The sequence below is a fragment of the Nyctibius grandis genome, chromosome 2, assembly GCF_013368605.1.
Source record: "Nyctibius grandis isolate bNycGra1 chromosome 2, bNycGra1.pri, whole genome shotgun sequence".
Lineage (NCBI taxonomy): Eukaryota > Metazoa > Chordata > Aves > Nyctibiiformes > Nyctibiidae > Nyctibius > Nyctibius grandis.
In genome coordinates, this window is record NC_090659.1 from 99,734,082 (window position 1) to 99,755,653 (window position 21,572).

The window sequence follows — 21,572 nt, forward strand, 5'->3', positions numbered from 1 at the left end:
ATGTGTAATTGCAGGTAGTAGGTTTTTGTTTGTCTCTATTTTTAAGCATAAACCATGTTTTGGGATCTGTCTTTCTACATGATTAGCTTTCTGAATAGCTTCTCAATGCTAAGATTTATTGTAATTGTTCCACATGAAATTTCCTGAAGTGTTGAGTACTTGCACAACTGAAATTGTAGGATTACTGGTTCAAAACTGGCAAACAAGCATTGTGTACCTTTTTTTTTTTTTAAGGCTTAAAGTGGTGTGTGTGTCATTTGTGGTGTTGCTGTGAAGAGCCAGGAGGGCTGTCAGGAAAGTGATACTTTGTAATGTTTAGTAATTACTTTTTTCCTAGAGGACATATATCCCAAAACAGCCTGGGTGTCCCCCTTTTCTTTTTGTAATGGCTATTGATACTGTAATCAAGAGTAAGTTCCATTAGTGACAGCTGGCTGTGCTGTGAAACACTCACTCCCCTGTCTCGGAGACCTGCAGTCTAACAGACACTTTAAGTGGGCTGTCTTTTCCATGCTGTTGTTTAATCCAGCATCTCCAAAGATTCCTTCTTCAACACATGTTCTGTTACAAATCTAGTGTTTGGAGATTATCACCTTCTTCCTCCAGCTGCCAGTTAGTCAAAGCCAAAGTGTGGCCAGCAGGTCAAGGGAGGTGATTCTGCCGCTCTACTCCACCCTCGTGAGACCCCGCCTGGGGTACTGTGTCCAGCTCTGGGGCCCCAACGTAAGAAGGACATGGAGCTGTTAGAGAGTGCCCAGAGGAGGGCCACGAAGATGATCAGAGGGCTGGAGCACCACTCATATGAAGAGAGGCTGAGAGAGTTGGGGCTGTTCAGCCTGGAGAAGAGAAGGGTCCGGGGAGCCTTTCTATCAGCCTTCCAGTACCTGAAGGGGGCCTACAGGAAAGCTGGAGAGGGGCTTTGTACAAGGGCAAGTAGTGATAGGATGAGGGGGAACGGTTTTAAATTGAAAGAGGGTAGATTTAGGTTAGATATTAGAAGAAATTCTTTCGTGTGAGGGTGGTGAGACACTGGCACAGGTTGCCCAGAGAAGTTATGGCTGCCCCCTCCCTGGCAGTGTTCAAGGCCAGGTTGGATGGGGCTTTGAGCAACCTGGTCCAGTGGAAAGGTGTCCCTGCCTGTGGCAGGGGGGTTGGAACTAGGTGATCTTTAAGGTCCCTTTCAACCCAAACCATTCTATGATTCTGTCTTGTGGGCTGCATTTGTGCTTAGGCCTGACCCAGAGTAAGAGCTGATGGTGCTCAGCAGGGTTACCCCTGGAGGTGTGTATTCCTGGTGGTCTGGAGCTGGGGAAACCATCTTGCTGCTAGTATTGCCTATCTGCAGATCACAACTTCTGTCTCCCCTCAGGTACACGTCAGGGGGGTGAGGCTGTTGTCTGCAAGGCTGTTGTAGCCAAAGGTTACCAAAAATAAAAAGGAGAAAAAAAAAGGAAACTCTGTCATCACCTGATAGTTTTTGGTAAGGAAGCAATAGGTAAGGCAGAAGGTGGATTTATTGGACTAGTAAGTCATGACCTTTGTGAAACTTCTGTGCAGTCTTCTCTCCTTAAGGTAACTGAAAATGAAGAGAAGATGAAAATCTAGGTGAAGGCTTTTTGTCCTTTGAGATTTCCTCTGTATGCAAACACCATGGATGCTAAAGGATTAGGCTAGACATTGAAATTTCTGGCTGCTGTGAGGGTGGGTCACACATTTAGGAAATTAAAGCTTTTATGGGAGTGTTTCTAGTGTTTTGTGTACTTAAAAATTGCTGGATGTCACCATAAAACAGGGTTTACTGCTCTTAAGATCAGATATAAGATACTTTTAGGACCTAGGGTTTTTGTCCATTTAGTTTTTGTTCTTACAGGCCTGGCCCTTAGGACCACTGTGAATGAGAAGTGCAGTCCCTGGCTAACATCCTTGAAGCTTTACAAGCCCCAGCGCTTGCCTGAAGTATGAACAGTCTTAAATAGCAGCATTATGGGAGAAATTTCTATATTTCAGTTTTCCTATATAAGATAGCTCTCACTAAAGATACTTCATCTTAGAAGGCCTTAGATACTCTACCTCCAAGATATTCTGTAGCTAAATATGAATGTCTTCAAGTGAAAAAAATATATCTTGTTGCAAATATTTTATTGATGTAATATAGTACTGTTGGAAATTAAGAAAGGGATAGCAGTCTGATGTTAAAACAATCCCCTAGCTTCAGTGATTGTATTGGTCTTTTTTATGGTCATTTACACAAAATTAGTTTTGTAATGAAGAGCTGACATGCTATGAAATGCTACAAGGAACCCAGCTGACCTTTAAATATAGCTGATATTAAAAATCATGTGGAATGCTATCCTTGCAAGGAGAGGAACCAAAAGAGTTCTTAATAAACTAAATGTAAATCTTCCAGGTGCAATGTGTATGGCCATTTGTTTATGCACCGACTCTTTGAGAAGTGAGTTTTAATATGAAGACTTGTTTTTAAAGAAATAATTGTTACTTCATGCAACTAAACTGAACAATTTCTCTGACAGCACTGAACCTGAAAATCTGATTTTTACTCCCCCCCACCCCCCCACCCCCCCCCCAAATAAAGAGAGGTTGCTGACGGATTTTAAGTCTTACAGCAAACACAAGCAGAGACAAGAATAAATTTTGTTTAAAAATTTCTGAGAGAGACTTCTGCAAAGTGTTTTATAGAACAGGTGTCTATTGTATTGAGTGCAATTCTATTCATAGTAGGATCTCTTAAATTTTTTTCTGTACAAAGCGCTATTAATGTTTTTTAAAACTTGTTAATTTTATGGGTGTGGTGTTGTGAGTGCATTCTGACCTTACAGCAATTGAGTAGCTAGTGCTAAAAATATTGGACAGAGACATGGATAAAAGATAACATGTACTGTTTGATCACTCTGGGATCATTACTGGAGCTAAGCCCTTCTGTTCTGATGTTACCATATGTGTGTATAAATATATGTATATCATAGATATACAATGGATAAAAGGAAGAGCTTAGCTTTGTCTCTTGTAAGCTTGGTGTAAGCATTCCATCCCAGATTCCTTTCTTAACACTTTAGATGTTACTGCGAAGTGCAGATTAACTTGAATTCTTGAATTTGCACAATGACTAGTAAGCATTGGAATGTGTTACTTCATCTCCCACTCTGTATTTTGCTCTGCTTTAAAAGAATGCTTTAAAAGAAAAAAAAAAAAAAGGAAAACCAAAAATCTTCTTATGGTTCTTGCTTGATTTTATGCTGTCATTACATTTATCTTTTCTGCTCAGTGGTCCATCTTTACATGTTGCTCTGACTTCTTTGTCTTCTCTTGGAGTCCTTCCTCTGCCTTTCTGATAATCACTGTACAGTGTGTTACTGTCTCACCTTTGGAACATCATGCCAACAGACTTGAACCTCTGTTGCATCCAGGGTCTCGTGTCCCAGTGGATTCCTCTTCCCTGCCATTTCTAAGTGTGATAACTCTTTGTATCTGCCACCATTCCTTGTGTTGTGTGTTGTCTTTGGGGTTGGGTTGGGTGCCATGAAACCTTAAAATTTCTGCCCAGAAGTAAAATTTAAATACTTCTTTTTCTTTTAATAATTGAACCATGAGTCCTCTTTCCTTAGGGTAGGGATCATTAGGAAAACCTTTGGTTCTTACGTGCTTTTTGGGATAGAAGGTACATTACTGAGTTTTGTTCTGGTTTTATTTTAATACCTTGGTCGAAACTGCTGACATGAAGACCTCTATGCTGTATACACTGAACTACCGAACCCAGAAGAGTTAAACCATCTCAAATGTTTTTGTGGTATTGTTCAGGATAGGATTCTGCATTATTTGTAATGGAGTTTAACTGCAGGCTGCCAGAAGGTGTGGTCTTGCTGGATTTAGTATTTCTTTTGTGTGGGGTTTTTTTTGTTTGTTTTTTTTTTTTTTTTTTTTCAGCCAGAGTGTGAACTGGATCAGCTTGTTGTTGCAAAATTAGTATTGTCTTTGTTGTGTTAAATCAGATCACTAAGCTGATCCAATGCACCCAGTGCAACCGGCAGTCAAGCTCAAGAGAGAGGTTAAGAGCATCCAAGCAGGTGCCCATTTCGCAGCAGCTGGACTGGATTAAGGTGTTACTGAACGGACATATGCTGGTGTTTTCTGGCTATGTTATAGTTTCCCAGAAATCATGTGGGTGTGGTAACTGGAAACATATTTTATTATAGATAATGTTCCAACAGAAATATGAGCTATAATCCTTTTTTTTTTTTTTCTTTCAAGTATGGTAAATTTGTTGTGAGGAGAACTTTGTAATTAGTACTCTTAGCCTTCCTTTTGCCCCCCATATTATATATTGAGTCAGTAGAATAATAGTGACATTTCTTGCCTTTATGTTCCTGGGTTTATGCTACTTGAAGCTTTAAATAGTCAAATATTAACAAATCTCCAATGCCACTTTCATTGACCTTTTATAGAAAGTTATTTGTAACCTATAGTTTTTGATAACATTTCATATTATTTCCTCTGAAGTGTTTGGGGCCTGCTGTTTTGCTAGGAGCGGGCCATTTAAGCATGAGGGCTGGGGGACCACTGTGATAATGTGCTGGGGCTGGGCAGCTGATTAGATATGAACACTACTTACTGACAGCAGAGATTCTCACTGCAGATGGTGTTTTCTGAAGAGAAAACTGCTGCTTTCAAGGATTTTGTAACAACATTTTCTGAATGATTATCTGATGAGTGATCTTTAAAAGATATTTTATAGTCTGTAACATCTGAGAAGGGAAGAGATCAATACTTTATGCACTGTAGATCCAGAATGATAAGAATAATATTTAATAATTTCAGAATGATTTGATTTGGTTTTTTTGCCCCCCCCCCCATTCTAACTTGCTGGTCTGACATTTTTGTCTTCTCAGGAGAAAGCTATGTATGTGGTTCCATAGAACCCTTCAAGAAACTGGAGTACACGAAGAATGTAAACCCAAACTGGTCAGTGAATGTTAAGACAACTTCTACTTCTCGTTCAGTGCCATCTCTTGCCACTGCTAAAGGAGGTACTCCAGATGCAAAAGAGAATAAGGATTTCATTAGGCCTAAACTAGTCACTATCATCAGGAGCGGAGTAAAACCACGGAAAGCAGTCCGGATTCTGCTCAACAAGAAGACAGCACATTCATTTGAACAAGTTCTTACTGATATAACCGATGCCATCAAGCTGGATTCAGGGGTGGTTAAACGCTTATATACACTAGATGGAAAGCAGGTAAGAATTTTCATTATGATCATTCTTAGCATGAAGAAAATATAATTTTCCAAAAGAAAAAGGAGGGTACATTAGTAAAAATTACTTTTCTCTAGAACACAGAACCAGGTCTTCCACTGCTTATAGTATACTCAAGATCTGTGAGTGGTTCAGAAACATATCATGAAGCATTACTTGGCCTCAGTGATGGTCTTGCCATTGATAATAAATAGTAGCTCTAAATCTGTCAGTTGAAAATGTGATGTGGTTTTGGCTCTGCATGCCGGAAACATAGGATGAAGGATGTAATTTTAAAGAAGCTCATTCTGTTAACTTGTTTCAGCTTTTTCTTGCAGCATTTTCATGAGTCATTATACATGCCTTTCCATAACCTTTAAGAACAAACAGAGAGGACCCATTCTACCATGATAAATGCAGGCCTACTGCTGCCAGAATGGACCAAATGATGAGTCTTACTGCAGCTAGAATGGACTATGAAGAAGGTGCAAGCTTAGAAAATGAGTGAGCTTTTTCCCTTTTGCAGGAAAACAGGTAGGGTTATATGTGCCCACATTTATTGAGGAGTCTCTTGTAGGTTACATGTTATTTCTTCTGTGAAATACCATCAAGCAGTGTATCTTTTTTGCCAAGTTATTAAATTGTGGTAGGGTGGGATTTTGAGAGGCTTCTTATTGAACTTAGGGATAGAGGGACAAGAAAAAATATTACAGAGTAATCCTACTTCTTTTTTGTCTTTCACTTTATTTGTAATTTGTCTACGGACATATATTAATTATAGGAAAACTGGAGAAGCTGTTAACCTGGTGAAGGGCAAGACTAATTTCAGCATGACCTGAATTGATTTAGAGCAATGGTGACTCTAGAGAAATAAGGCAGATACTTTGCATTTACAAATGTAACTTATTAAACTGAAGAAATAATAGAGATATAAAACATAGGTAGAAAGATGACTGAACAATCTCCCTGAGATGATAGAAGCTGCTAGAGACCAAGATATTTCTGCTGTAGTATGGCTGTGTTTTACAGATTCTAGGCTCAATGATTCACAGATATACAGCTAACAGTGTAGCTATCAGGAGATGCTTTAAAATATACTTGATGCAGGAAAATACTCAGTCATCTAGATCCAGTGGTGATCCTAACATGTCTGCAGTTACTGGGGTTAATACCCAGGCATAGCTCTGGAAACAGCTACAGCAGTACCCTCTGATCTCAGAGAGGGCTGGTTAACGGACAAGCTGCTTATTCAGGGCACTGGCTCAAATCAAGGCCAAGTCTGGCTTGACGAGAAATCCCTTCCATCTGCTGTTTTGTATCAGTAACCTCTGACACCAGTTACAGACAGTAGTTCAGTTCTTGATGACTGCATACATGCGTGTAATGATCCCATTACTGTGACTTTGTTGGGAACTTTGACGTGCACCAAAAAGGTAGATGTGAAGTTCTTTTTGCCTGCAGCAAAAGTAACATCCGTGTCTGGGGAAAATCTCAACTCCTGTCCTTCTTACCTTGCCTTATGCTCCAGGGAGCACTAAGGCTAGTAAATATGAGGAAGGATTTGGGATTTTAAAGCTGCAAAGATCAGTGGTGGTCTCTGCTGTGACCTTGACAGGAGATCTTGAGTGGCTATTCCAGTTCCTGCGAACCCTTTCAATAAAAAGGGATGCATATCTGGTTTGTATTGTATATGTAAATAAACTTGTGGTGTAGCTACAAAGAAGTGCAGCCTGGAAGGATGCCAGTGTGGCCTATTGTCTCCTGGAAAATGTGTTCACTTATGTTTTTTTATATTCCAAACTCTTCTTTAATGGTTGTGCTTAAAACTAAAAAATACCTTTACCCCTGTTTTAGAGTTCTAATTGCTGGAAGTAGATAGTACTATCCTACTACTGGGTGGAAAGGGAAGACCGGGTTTTCCTGGCCCTGATGTTGTCAAAGTTCGGTTGAATCCTTTGTCAAGTCATGGGATTTGAGATGAGCTTCAATCAGTAGCGTACTGGGACGTTTATTACCTACCTCGTAGCCCGAAACCCTTGTGTCTCAAGGCTCTCCCAGGAGGCTGGTGTCTCCACGTGTATTCACTCCTTCCCATTCTGGCTATTCACTTGAAATTGCATAGCTCGCTGCCTAACCCTGTTGGTAAGGGCAGAGTTTGGGGGAAGGTGTGTATGTCCTGCTAGTGTAACGGAGACTTTGCTCACTGCACGTACAAAGCAGCATTGTTGGCAGAAAGGGAAATGAATGATCCTGTGCTCAGCAGGAGCAGCCTGTTGCTCACCCCTGCATGGGGAAGTCATTGGTTTCCTGTGCTGCTAGGCAATTGCTGCTCCATTTTTCTCTGCCAAAAGCTTGATCTCCCAGATGGTGTTGGGGGCACGATGATGGGTTTCTTTATTGCTAAACTCAAGCTGTGAATGATTACTGGGAGGAAATCCATGGTAAATCTAAAATTTTTCTAGTAGTGTTTATAGTTGGGAACTTCTACTGTGACTCTTGTTGGAGCTTGGAATGTTCTGGAAAAGCCTGTGTTCAGTGGTTAAATCTAACAAATCTGTGATTAAATCTTTCATTGCTAACTTAAAAAGCAATAAAATCTTAAAGCTCTGAGCCAAGAAAAGTAATTTACTGTAAGGATAAGAGAATAAAGCTCTCCTAGGATTATTCTTTGGGAATGTAACTTGGAGAAAGGCTATTCCGTACAGTCATCTCTTGAAAGTTCTTTTATGAGGCCAACACTGGAATTGCCCACCCATGGCAAAAATTGACATAAATCCCATATATTGTTAGTGCAGATGGGCAAGAGGTATGTATACAGTTGTTGGGTGCTATAATTAGATGCTTCAGGCTAATCAAAAGAGAGTAGTAGGAGTCAGAGTCTTAACTGGACATCTGAGTCAGGTGGTTGTCCCATACTGACACTACACATTGAGGAATTGAGCTTAAATGTTCTCCCTCCAACAGCCTGGTTAGTTGTGATGCTTTGATTTGTATCTCTAAAAGACATTAATAAATACTGTGCTCAGTTAAAAGGAATTTAAATGGTGGCCTTTAAAATTTGATGGCAGTGTAAAGAGCTTGTCTTGGTGAGACAGGTAGTGCTTGGACAGTCAGTACCTGAAGAATGTTACTATTTCAATGTTTGAGTAGGTGTTTCCTTTGGATTTCATGCATTTAATTTAGTTTTGTTAAAACGTATTTTTCCTTGTTACAAACAGGGTAACTAGTGGTTTATTTGTATTTCTATATAACTCATGTCAGAATCTGTATTTTTGCCTTCAACGTTTCTGAATCTTTAGAATATAATTTAATTTGTGCAGAAAAGGGCACAACATACAACTGTAATCTGATCATATAGCAACTTTGGTGGGCCTGAATTTAGCATAATCTCACAGTTTAATTATTAATGATTCCTCAAAGCAGGACAGGTTTCATACTGGGTCTAGAATAATATATGTGTATTTTTATAGATATACTTATTTTTTTTCTACTGGTACAAGGAACTGATGCTGTTTGTATTCTTGAGGAAGAGATAGAATCACTTCCCTGTAAGATACCGATGGATTTGAAGATGGTAGGACTCTCAGAAGTGTTTAACTTGGAAGTCTTATGAGCTCAGGCCAAAATTAAAACCTATCCAGGGGGAGGTCTTGAAGTGTTCTCCTTTGCCAACTTTGCTGTGTAAGGAAAATAAAAATAGAATGAGTAGATTTAATGGCTGCCTGTAGGAATTCAGATCATGAGGGCATGCACTTACTGTGAATATTGCTCTCTTCTTTTTTTAGATTAAGATGTTGTTTAAGCACATGAAAATACATTGTTAGTATTGACCCTTAGTATTTTCAGGTACTTGTGCAGAGAAGGAACACTTTCTCATAGCTAAAATATGTCTTGCTTTACTGTAGCTGCACCATTTCTGTTTGGTTTTTAACCTTGCCTTAACAGAAGGTGTCATTTTTAGTTTGATGCACATTAAAATGTGTTTTTGTAAAAGGCAGTGTGTGGACACACAATGCAAACATCAAGGGTACAAGCTGCCTGTGGAGATAGAGCCTCATTGCCGTGTTGCAAGCTCAGTTCTCTGGTTTCTGTGTACTAATGCACTTCTAGGATGCCACCAAAGTCTAAAACGGGAGAATACTAATGAAGGTCACATATAACAGCAAAGTTGTGAAACAGTGCAATTTTTAGAAGTGTTATGGTGTGTGTATTTGTACAAGGTATTTACAATTTGTGTGTTTAGACAAAGACTAAAGTTTGGACAAAAGTACTTTATCACCTTGTATGTCCTCCATTTGCTTTTGGAAGAACAAATATTGGTTTATAATGAGACCTACTTATTTGAACAGGTGGTTTGTTCAGCTTAACTAGATGCAATCATGCAAATTATTTTTTAGTTCATGCATTATGCTGTGGATTTGACTCCAGATAGCTAAGTGGTCAGTGGCAGAGATACCAGAATAAAAGTCACTAGGTTAATTTTTTTTAAAATATGTTATTTCAGATTAAATTACCTTTACAACTATGAAACACAGGTTCTGTTACTTAAAGGCATACCTTACAGAAGTGTGTGTGAGCAGTGTAGGGTAGAATGGGAGTGAGTCCCAAAGCAAAAACATTGCTTTAAGCCATTAAAATTGTGGCTGCAAGGAAAGGTAACATCACAGGGCTGGAAAGCTTGAAGCTTCTTTAATGAGGTAATATGTTTTTGTTTTTTATTGGAACCCCCACTCAAAGGGGATATCTTATGATACAAACAAACTCCCTTTCCTGTGGACTCCTCTCGGTGAAGGCACCTAATACCTTAGTTTTTAAGAAAGAATTAATACTACTGTTTTAAGAAAGTACTCTCTCAAGAAAAAGAAAGCAACTGTTTGCACCTATAGCTAGACTGAGCATGTGCTTTTTTATTGTTTTGTATCTGAACAAGTGGAAACATTTGGTATAATGTCTGTATTCTACAGTAAATTCTTGGCCAAATCTACCCTTTTGTAGGGTGGATTAAGATCTCAAATGTCTTTCTCTAGACCTGGATTGTCCTTAGTACAGAAAAGCCTACATAAAACAAGGTAGGTTTCATTCACAAAAAAGACATTATCTACTTAGCATTTGTGTAGCGTATGTTATACAACAATCAAGATAAAATGAATGTTAAAAAAATAAAATTTATGTGCAGCAAGTGACCTCGTTTTGTGTGTGCTCTGTAAATTTTGATTCACATCAGCGTTTGTAATCAGTTCCATTCTTAATATAGAAGGTGCATTTAATTTTTAAGGGTGACTGGTTGTGCATGTTCTTTTTATTTGTTTTTCAGTTGTAGTTACAATCCACTTGAGATGCATGCAACTTAAAATTATTCCTAGTTTGAAAAATGTGGACAATAAGTGCTATTTTATCTTCTGTATGACCTCTCTCGAGTGAAGCAACTTTAACGTCTGTCTTTTGTTGAAGGCTTCGGAGCTCACTGCCAGCTACAGGCACACAGGGGTGGTGTTGATCAATGAGAGAACCATGGTGAATTCTCTGTGAGATGTAGCTGTGAAGATACTGACTAATTGGGAGTAAACATTAAGTAAGATAATATGGCTTCTGCAGATCACGGGAGCATTTTAACAGGGAAGCAACATCTAGGGAAACTTGTGCTTATGTTTTTGAGATGATACTTTAATATTGTGCTACCACCTGGGGACCTGAAACCCATTGCGCTTGCACTGTGCAAGTGGTTCCTTCCTAAAGGGCTTCTAATGTAAACGCTGGACAGACATACCCCTCAGAAAATACCCGTGCTGTTTAATTTTAGATGTGAAGTTTAAGGCCCTGTCTGGGAGATGCTGACAGACCACCATGTTATGTAGCTGTGAGAGTCACTCTCCAAGAACAAAGAGTGTCTCTCCAGCTTTTAATGCACCTCACTTTCCCTCCTTCCTGCCTGCAGTGTATTTAATCAAAAAAACTTTTTTCTTCCTCTGGAAGATGTATCATTTCTGGCTTTGGTGGTTTGAAACTGATTCTGAGGAAGGATTTACAAGATAAGGATTTTTTTCTTAATATGGAGGAAAAGGCTCCTTCTTGAAGACATGATAGACTGAAAAACAAACAAAAAAATCAGTGATGGAAAATTGCCGGTCTCAGCAGGTGGTGATGGGCTCGGGGGTCTTGGACGATTCTTGTGTTTCCTATTGAGGAGAAGTAGACTTCCATTACAAATTAGACTGTACTTTAATCAGAAAAAACGTAAAAATCTGGATCAAATCATCAAAGACATGCTAGAGTAGACAGTTTGCTGGCAATTGGTATTATCCTGCTGTGTTAGAGGAGAGCTTGTGATAGGTCCTTGAACCCTTGTGTAGGAGTTAGGCTGTTTTGATGTCACATTATGACATTGACTAACAATTTTAATTGTTACTCAAATAAAGTCTTCTGTAAAGGAGTGAACAGAAGCCCATTCCTAATTGAAAGAAATGTGTTCATTCATTTGTCTAGGGTCGGTTCCTATTAAGCTGAGACTGACAACTGTGTTGCTCTGTCTCTAAAAGCTCTCTCACAATAGGAGTTTCCAGGGTTGCTAACTGGCATCCCTTAGGAACTGTAGGCTGACTCTGAAAATTAAGAAGAGAAGATGCCATCTTTTGTGACCTTTAGGTTCTCTTTCATGCTGTGCAAAAGAAGAACTGTTATTAATTGAATAAGACTGCAAACTTGCATGTCTACTTCAGTATGCTTTAAATATCACATAAGTTGATCTTACTGTCTTATAAGGCTATCCAGATATTCATTAGAGAGTTTATGTGCAGTCAGAGAAGCCTTTTTTAAGGAAGAGTAATTTTCAACTCTTCAGAGGTGGAGTATCTTACTGTGTAAGTGTGAGGAAGGGTGCCTCAGTGGGAAGGAGATAGTGTGGTCATTCAGAACTATCAGTTACTAGAATAAGTGTCCTTTTCCTCTACATTTGGACTTTGCTTCATTGGTTTAAATGTACAATATAACTAAGAAGAGCTGCTCATCCAGATAAGTTCTGATTTACGTATTGCTGACTAGTGAGGGATAGAGGTTTCTCTGATGATGCTGTACGACTGTGTTGTGGAGACAGGCGTGAGATTACTGGTTTTCTCATTGAGAAGAGTTTCCACTGCTCAGTAACATGCAGTCCTCAGGACCTGAGAGGTTCTCTGTCAACAGCTGAAATCTCTTTGTGATGCTTTCAAAGAGTAGTCATCCTAAACTTTCTCTGTTCTGCTCCCCTGTCCTGTTAAGATACTGTATTTCATTACTTCCACTGAACGAGCTGAACTCAATAGTTTGAAGACTTTACAGTGTGTATTATCAAACTGTCGTGTTCACTGGGATGATTTTATTTTTGCTTTCTGAAGCTGTTATTGTTAGTAAAATTTTTTTCATTGGCATAATGAAAATGGCTGGATGGTCGCACTCAAAGAGTTTGCGGTCAACGGTTCGATGTCCAAATGGACACCAGTGACGAGTGGTGTTCCTCAGGGGTTGGTATTGGGACCAGTCCTATTTAACATCTTTGTCGGCAACATGGACAGTGGGATTGAGTGCAAGTTTGCCAATGACACCAAGCTGTGTGGTGCAGTCAACACACTGGAGGGAAGGGATGCCATCCAGTGGGACCTTGACAGGCTTGAGAGCTGGGCCTGTGCAAACCGTATGAACTTCAACAAGGCCAAGTGCAAGTGGGTCAGGGCAATCCCAAGCACAAATACAGGCTGGGCGTAGAATGGAATGAGAGCAGACCTGAGGAGAAGGACTTGGGAGTGATGGTTGACGAGAAGCTCAACATGAGCCGGCAATGCACGCTTGCAGCCCAGAAGGCCAACCATATCCTGGGCTGCATCAAAAGCAGCGTGGCCAGCAGGTTGAGCGAGGTAGTTCTGCGCATCTACTCCACTCTTGTGAGACCCCACCTGGAGTACTGCATTGAGCTCTGGGGCCCCCAACATAAGAAGGACATGGAGCTGTTGGAGAGTGCCCAGAGGAGGGCCACGAAGATGATCAGAGGGCTGGAGCACCTCTCCTATGAAGAGAGGCTGAGAGAGTTGGGGCTGTTCAGCCTGGAGAAGAGAAGGCTCCGGGGAGACCTTCTAGCAGCCTTTCAGTACTTGAAGGGGGCCTACAGGAATGCAGGAGAGGGAATTTTTACAAGGGCATGTAGTGACAGGACGAGGGGTAATGGTTTTAAACTGAAAGAGAGTAGATTTAGATTAGATATTAGGAAGAAATTCTTTCGTGTGAGGGTGGTGAGACACTGGCACAGGTTGCCCAGAGAAGTTGTGGATGCCCCCTCCCTGGCCGTGTTTAAGGCCAGGCTGGATGAAACTTTGAGCAACCTGGTCTAGAGGAAAGGTGTCCCTGCCTGTGGCAGGGGGGTTGGAACTAGATGATCTTTAAGGTCCCTTCCAACCCAAACCATTCTATGATTCTATGATAATTAAAAGTGGTGTGTATGCCCTTTCTCTGAAGTGGTATGATGTAGTAAGACTGTAAAAAAGGGTAATGAATCTTGAATTTGCTGGGTTGTTTCTGTTCCTTCTAAAAATTTGCAGCCATTTAGCAGAATTCTAAGCATCATCAAAAGAAAAAAAAAAACCCAAACATTTTCCTCCTAGTTTTTTGTAGCACATGTTTCTTTCCTAAGAAATTAAATTATGCTATTCATAGGAAAAAATCTTAGTACTGCATGCAGCTTATTAGAATTTAAATACTTGCTTTTTAATGTAAGCATTTTAGCATAATTATATCCTTGGATTGTTGGACCTTGAATTTTTGCAACAAACACTTGGAAAATCTCAGCAAGCTCTCTTTTGAAAAAGTTGAGTTAATAAACTAAAGGCTGATAACTCTTTTTAATAAAACTCAAGTTTGAACAGCTACCTGAGACTTAGTGCAGGCATGTCCTTGATTACTTATTTCTTTCCACTTACATTTCTCTTCAGTACCTTTTTGCCAAGCTGTTTTTTAGAAGAAAATTCTTCCATGAATGATGAATATTGAGAGGGCAAACTACATAAATATTCTGTCACTAGCCGTGTTTTTATGTGAAACCTAATCCTTTCATTTTTCTCTACCTATTTGTAGGAACTAATATCTTTAAAACACCACAAAATGTAATTGATACTGGCAAAATAGTCCTAAAATTACTGATGGTGGAGGAAATGGTAGTGACAGCCCAGTTTTGTGTCTTGTTTTTCTAATTAAACTTTTATGAACCCAGATTCTTTTCTGAAACTGCAGTGAACCATGAAGCATCCTAACTTATTTTCAATACTTTCCATCTTCTTAAACCATGTGCTTTGTTGTCTCTTACAGTGAGCAGCAAGAAACATGAGTGCCTTGTATATTCTACCTGTTTTGGTCTGGAATTGCCTCTCGTGGTGGTTTTTCTGTTTAAAGTGAGTCTCGGGCAATGACGTACTTCTCAGGTGCTCATCAAGTTAATCAAGATGAATCCAGGTCTCTACCTCTAGGAGGATTCTTTCTTAAATGAACCCTGCTGTGTATAGAAGTTGGAGATGCAATTCAAGTTCTGCGTGTCTGAGGATTTCTGCTGTGAATTTCAGTAGAAGTGGGACTGAGACTTAGAGGATGTTCAAGGACAACAATATCAAGTACTGTTAAGTCAGTGACGTACGATGTATTCTGCCTCTATCCCCCTCCATTCCTCTTTAAGCTTGAAATTAATTTGTTCAATCCTGTAGGAAGTATTGACTTAATCTCTTCTGATTCTATGTCCCTACTACTGTGTGCCAGTTCATGGGGGCAGAATGTCCAGACTCAATCAGATTTAGGAACTAATACAATTACCAGTAGGTTAAAATATTTCCATTATACTGAGTGAAGACAGTAGTGCTCTCAAAAGTCTAGATTTATATAAATAAATCAAACTCTCTTGAGACTGTTTTCCTGATGTCACTGGTTAGTGATATGTAACAATATATATATCATGCATAGTTTGTTCTTAAATTGTATTAAGTACTTTCTGTTATGTTTTCCCAAAAAAAACCTTTTTAAGTAGGTCAGACCACCTGCTACAAGGAGGTGTTTTTGTTTGAGAAGGCTGCTGAGGAGGGAATCAAGCTGCTTCTATAGGACTAAATTCTTGAAGTTATAGACAGAAGAGCAAAGAAGTCTTCAAGGACTTGAGGCGTGCAGGATGGGTATGGTACTTTACCCATTGATAAAAATGAGCACAGATGGGTGTGAAATTATCAGAGATAAGCGAGTTTAAGTTTAGAAAGCAAGACAGAAGACTGTAGTATGCTTCCACTGGAATCAGCAAAGCATTATAGGGTTTTGAATTCAGAGTCGGATGTTACTGAAAATAAAACTCATGTTAAGTAGCTAAGGCTGATTGCCTCTCCCAAATCAGTTGTTCTGGGGGATTTGGTTTTCCATTAAATGTTGGATCTCAGAAATTTCCTTTAAATAAAACTCTTCTGAGTCTTAATAGCTTAAAACTGTAAGGGACATTTACTCATCAAGTGAATAGAGAGTGAAATCTCAGTTTGAACTGCTTTAATTATCTTTTTGGCTCAGCTTAAGCAATGATTTTCTCAAAGCTGCCAGACAGTAGGGGAAGATTGGGGGCATCTTGTAGAATAGCCAGGGTAGAGTGCCTTTGATTAAAAGTGGGGGAAGACAGACATTGCCTGAAATACACATGCTGACTTTTTAAATAGAAGAATGTTTGCTGTTTAAAACACCTTCACCTGCCTTCCCTTGCAGTCAGGTTATGTGTCTGTTTTGCATTAATTTGAAATTGCAAACTGCGGCTGCTGCTATATAGCATGCATCCAAAAGCTAAACCTTTGACACTTTCTTTATTCTAGTTGTACCTGAAATAGCCTTCTGTCTCATGTTCCCTTTCTTGATTTCTTATCTGCCTCTGAATTATTTGCCTGTTTCTGAAGGTTTTCTAGGAGACTACTTCATTTTCTTTGAGTTTTTGACTACTAATTTCCACAATTCTTGAGTATTTTGGTGTTATCTCCTTTTTTGATTTCCAGTCGCAACTTCTGTTTGTTTAAAATCTAGCAAATTCTGACAAATGGCACTTTCTGTGGAGTATTTTCTGTGTGTGAAACAGTCTCCTGAGCACGACATCTAGATTATATAGTCCAGCTCTTTTGTTCTGTTTGTACATCTTGTATTCTTATAATCAAGATTTCTTTAACCTTCTGCTGTTTCTCCATATATGGAATTTGTCTTTGCATCTTACGCCCACACAAAATCTGAGTTAAAGCTAATGCAGCATATGGAGTGTTTAAGTGACATACTTACATGCTCCTTGGAGAGGAAATAACTTTGAGAAGGAGGTGGGCGTGACATGCATGTGTTGTGGGAAGTGATCCTGGTGCACTAGACACTGATAATAAGAAATCCTGTGTTCACATGAGAATAAACTCGTGCATGCCATAATTCTTTCTTGGTACTTAGGAATAAAAAGTTTAAAAATATAGATGCTTGTGATCATGAAAAAGTCCATATATGACATTGTTGATTCTGATACAGTGTAGTATGTTTTCTGTGTACTTACTGTAACTGCATGAGCATGAATAGGTTCAGTGCCCCTGTGTGAATATGATGGTAGTAGCAGAGTTTACACCTAAGCATTTGCGTTTAGGGTGAGAGCACCTGTAATACAAGGCACTCTATTATTTCCTGTTGTCGAAGTAGTCCATATTGCTATCTGAAATGCTATTGTACTTCTGTTTTTATTCTTGCTACTTAAAAATACCTCCTGTGCTCCAGCACATTCAGTTTTCCTAAATATTTGTGAAAAAGAGGTGGCTTGTAGGCTTTAAGGAAAAAAAAAAAATTGGTATTTTGGACATCTCAGTTTCTAAACCAGAGCACATCTGTTCTGGGGCAGATTGAGGAGCATTGCAAATACTCTGGAGGAATCTGTTTAAATATGAGTGTGATCTTGATGAATTGGGAACACGGACTGCAATCAGTATAAAATTAATAAGTCAAATATGAAGCAGTAATGTAGGAAAGAATAATCAAATAGCCTATCAGAAACAGAGGAACAGAAACCAGATGAGAGTGCAGTAAGCATGATATATGAAGGTTTTTAACGCAAAAAGTGTTGAACATTTCATTGCTATGAGATGGTGGAAAAATGTATGTATATAGGAGAATCGTACATAACAGTAAGAAGTGTTTAGTGGTTTGTGCAGGTTGATTAGGATCTCTGTGAAAGCAGTTGTTGACATCTGCTTTTTTCATCAGGGATAGGCAAACTAAAATTTCTCTACCTTACGTAAAGATTAATACTAGCATTGATTGCTCTCAGTATGGTGAATAGAGTTTGAGAGAGACGTAGTCTCTAAAGGGATGAAATAGGAAGAACAGGGCTATTCTAATTGGCTGGGAACCAGGAACCTTGATACTTGAACTTTTCACTTTTTTTTTTGTTAAAGTTAGCAACAAAGAAATTTGAGATGGAACATTCAGTATCCATAGTAATGGACATGCCAAGCAACTAGGTAAAGTCTCTCTGGGGCTCCAATTCGATAATGCATATTGAAAGGAAATAAAACCTTTTATAGTCATATATAAGTATTCCAGTAGTTAATAAAATGTCTGACATTTTCAGTTAAAGTATTTGTCAAAATTAATACATTTACCCAATAATTTTTGTTTTTGACAAAAAGCTATTCAGTTGAATGTTTTTTTAATCAGACAATTTCATTAAGACATGAGCAAGAAATAATGCCATGAAGCTAAAATTAATTTTAAAACATTTTACTATATTTTAAATCACAAAATCACAGAATGGTAAGGGTAGAAGGGACCTCTGGAGATCATCTAGTCCAGCCCCTGCCAAAGCAGGTTCACTAGAGCACATTTCACAGGGTCATGTCCAGGTGGGTTTTGAATATCTCCAAAGAGACTCCACAACTTCCCTGGGCAGCCTGTTCCAGTGCTCTGTCACCCTCAAAGTAAAGAAGTTTTTTCTCATATTGAGATGGAACTTCCCATGTTTCAGTTTGTGCCCGTTGCCCTTTTGTCCTGTCACTGGGCACCACTGAGAAGAGTGTGGCCCCATCCTCTCAAACACCCGCCTTAGGTATTTGTAAGTATTGATAAGATCCCCCCACAGTCTTCTCTTCTTAGGCTAAACAGACCCAGCTCCCTCAGCCTCTCCTCTTAAGAGAGATGCTCCAGTCCTCTGATCATCTTTGTAGCCCTCTGCTGGACTCTCTCCAGTAGTTCCTTATCTTTCTTGAACTGGGGTCCCAGAACTGGACACAGTACTCCAGGTGTTGCCTCACTAGGGCAGTGTAGAGGGGGAGAATAACCTCCCCCACACTCTTCCTAATGCACCCCAGGATACCATTGGCCTTCTAGGCCACAAGGGCACATTGTTGGCTTATGGTGACCTTGTTGTCCACCAGAACTCTCAGGTCTTTCTCTGCAGAGCGCTTTTCAGCAGGTCAACCCCCAGCCTGTACTGGTGCATGGGTTATTCTCCCTAGGTGCAGGACCCTACACTTGCCTTTGTTGAACTTCATGAGGTTCCTCTCTAGCCTGTCCAGGTCTCACTGAACAGCAGCACAGCCTTCTGGTGTATCAGCCACACCTCCCAGTTTTGTGTCATCAGCAAACTTGCTGAGTGTACACTCAGTCCCTTCATCCAGGTCATTGATGAACAAGTTAAACAAGACTGGACCCAGTCCTGGCCCCTGGGAACACCGCTAGCTACAGGCCTCGACTGGACCCTGGGCCACTGATCACAACCTCTCTGAGCTCTGCCGTTCAGCCAGTTCTCAGTCCAGCTCCCTGTCCAAATGTGGGACCAGAGGAGCAAATGGTGAAAGATGTATAGGAGTCATTAGAGATGAATAGTATTTGTAGGAATAACACCTTCCTGAGTAAATGCTTCAACTCAAATTATATGCAGCTTTATTTAAATTCATTTAAGCAGCAGTATTTGAATGTGGGGTCCTGGTTATATAGCCTGCTGTGTTTTATACTTTGCTTGTTTGTGGTGGGAGGGAGGTGGTGAGAATGAAAGGATGAGACTTCCTTTCTCTGGCAAGTTGTCAATGGTACTGTAGGAGGAGTAGCTTTTAAATGTGGTGTGCCCGTAAAAAACAAATCCTTCTATCTGCAGATGGAGGAGGGCTGTCCTAGAAAAGAAAATTAAGCTCTGGTTTCTCTTGTGCCGAGTCCAAGTGAATGCCAGTCATCTTTCACAGCATACAGTAGGAACTGCTCTCTTAAATGTTACGGAAGGAGGGGGAGAGGAACAACTGAATGTCACATTGTACCTATTCTGTAGGAAGAGGAAAGCTTTAACAGTGCTTCTTCTCTTGTATGCAAATAATCACAAGGATCACTGAAATAAGAGTTGGGTGATCTGAAAAATGACCTATATTGTGGCTGTACTGATTGAAGCTCTTTACCACCGCCTCCAGTTCCTCCCCTGGGTAGGGGAGGTTCTCCCTTGCCTTTAGTTTCAAACTGTGGTGTCTTGTCCTGCTGCAGTATTGGAACAGGAACATTATGACATAATGCAGTCATCAAGCTTACTTTTTTTTTTGTTAAGCAGCCTGTCATGTCTTACCATCGTTCTGAAATCCTGAAATGACAGGCAGCCTCACAGCTCCAAATTTTCTCCCCCAAAAGGACCTTGGTAGGGTGCGTGGGAAGTTTTTGTATCCCAAATCAATGGTAGTCTGTCTGTACAGTAAGTGTTTCCGTTCTTTGGGAACAAAGCCTCACTGAAAACATGTACCAGCTTTCCTTAGCTTTTATTCTGTATTATTTTAGATTACTACCTGGAAATAAGTCTTTAAACTTTTTTTAAACAAAAAACTCCGAGCAGATTAGAAAAGGTGAAAAGTCATTTTCAGCTTGTCAAGTAGAGCTGGAACAGTTTTTTTGAGGTGCAGTGGGTGTGTGCTGCATTAGAAAGAACAAAGACACTACTTCTGCCTACAGTCCTAATCAAGGTTAGGCAGAAAATGCTGCATAATGATTAAATGAGAGGCTTATGCAAAATAAGACTGAGACATTTTGCCTTATTAAGGTGGACATAATTCATTTTTAAATTAGTACTGAATCTCAATCACTTAGAAATAGAGATGTAGAGAAGGAGAAGCTGATTATTTAGCAGTGGGCATGAAGATGAGCATGAGACTGGATAGTCTGCCCTGCATGAGGGGAGATACAGGCAGAAGTTGAGGGGACAATATAAAGTTGTCATGGATGATGCTAGTAGACTGGAATGGTGAGGCTAAACACAGCACAGAAGGAACAGCAAGGAGAGAGGAGTTTACAGAAAACAGCACAGAGCTACTGAAGAGACATGAAAAGATCACTCACCCCTTTTACACAGGAGCGTGTGCTACATGTAAGTCAGGAAAAGAAACTGATTTACAGTCCCGTGAAACCCTTATGGGAGCTGTGGGAGTAGAAGGGTTATAGTAGGCACTGCAGAGGGAGAAGCAGCCGTCTCCTGGCAAATCCCAAATAATGCATCCCAAAGAAGGAAGAGAGGACTCTAGACCCTAAAAAAGTAGATGCTTCTCCATTTCCAAAAATGCAACAAGTAATTTAGAGTCTTCTGCCATCTACATAAGCTGTGATGTATCCAAGTATTTGTTAGATTTTTGGCAAGTCTGAAAAAAATTTAATTGTAGACATATCTGAAGAGTTAATTTGGTGAAGCTGTAGCTGAAGATAAGTAAGGGCTTTTTGAATAAAAAATTTAGCACACAAAACACTTAGTACCCTTAGTAGCCTAACTTTGTTTTGTCTTGTTAGTGAAACCTTAATTTGGGATTTTCTTCCCTGTATGCAGCTCTTCTCTGTATGGCACTAAAATCTGTAGGCTTCATGTTCTCAAACTTGCTTTCTCAGAAAAGATTTAAGTGCTCTGAATAATACCATTCTGAGTCAACTGGCTAATGCTAAAAGTTTCTAGTGTTGTGACACATCCTTCAATAGAATAATAAACTAAATTAACCTACATTTTTTGGCACTGCTCTCATTCATAAAATTTCATACCCTGTGAAAACTCTCTTCAGACATCTTATCTCATTCACTTGCTTCTAAATCATCGTATGGAGGAGAAGCAAGACCATCAGCTACTTACCAACTCTGCAAAACAGCTGGGCAAACTGTACTCTTCCTAGTTTTCTCCCTTCCTATAGGGAAGGTGGTGTGTAGGAAAGGGCAGAGAGGCAAAGGGGAGATTGGTTTGGGGGTGTTATTTCCTGAATGAGGATACAATCAAACTACATTGAAAAGAGATGATTTTTTTTTTTCCTTTCTGCATAATTCAGGTTTCATT

At 39.7% G+C, this 21,572-nt stretch overlaps 1 protein-coding gene across 8 annotated transcripts in view; it reads left to right on the forward strand.

Moving 5' to 3' along the window:
• DCLK1 (doublecortin like kinase 1) overlaps positions 1 to 21,572 on the forward strand; it is a 274,345-nt gene that overhangs the window by 7,244 nt on the left and 245,529 nt on the right. For all 8 annotated transcript variants that reach the window (XM_068419328.1, XM_068419319.1, XM_068419336.1 and 5 more), the window contains exon 2: positions 4,905 to 5,251. In XM_068419328.1, coding sequence (XP_068275429.1) covers positions 4,905 to 5,251 — 347 coding nt within the window. The remainder of the gene's footprint in view (positions 1 to 4,904; positions 5,252 to 21,572) is intronic.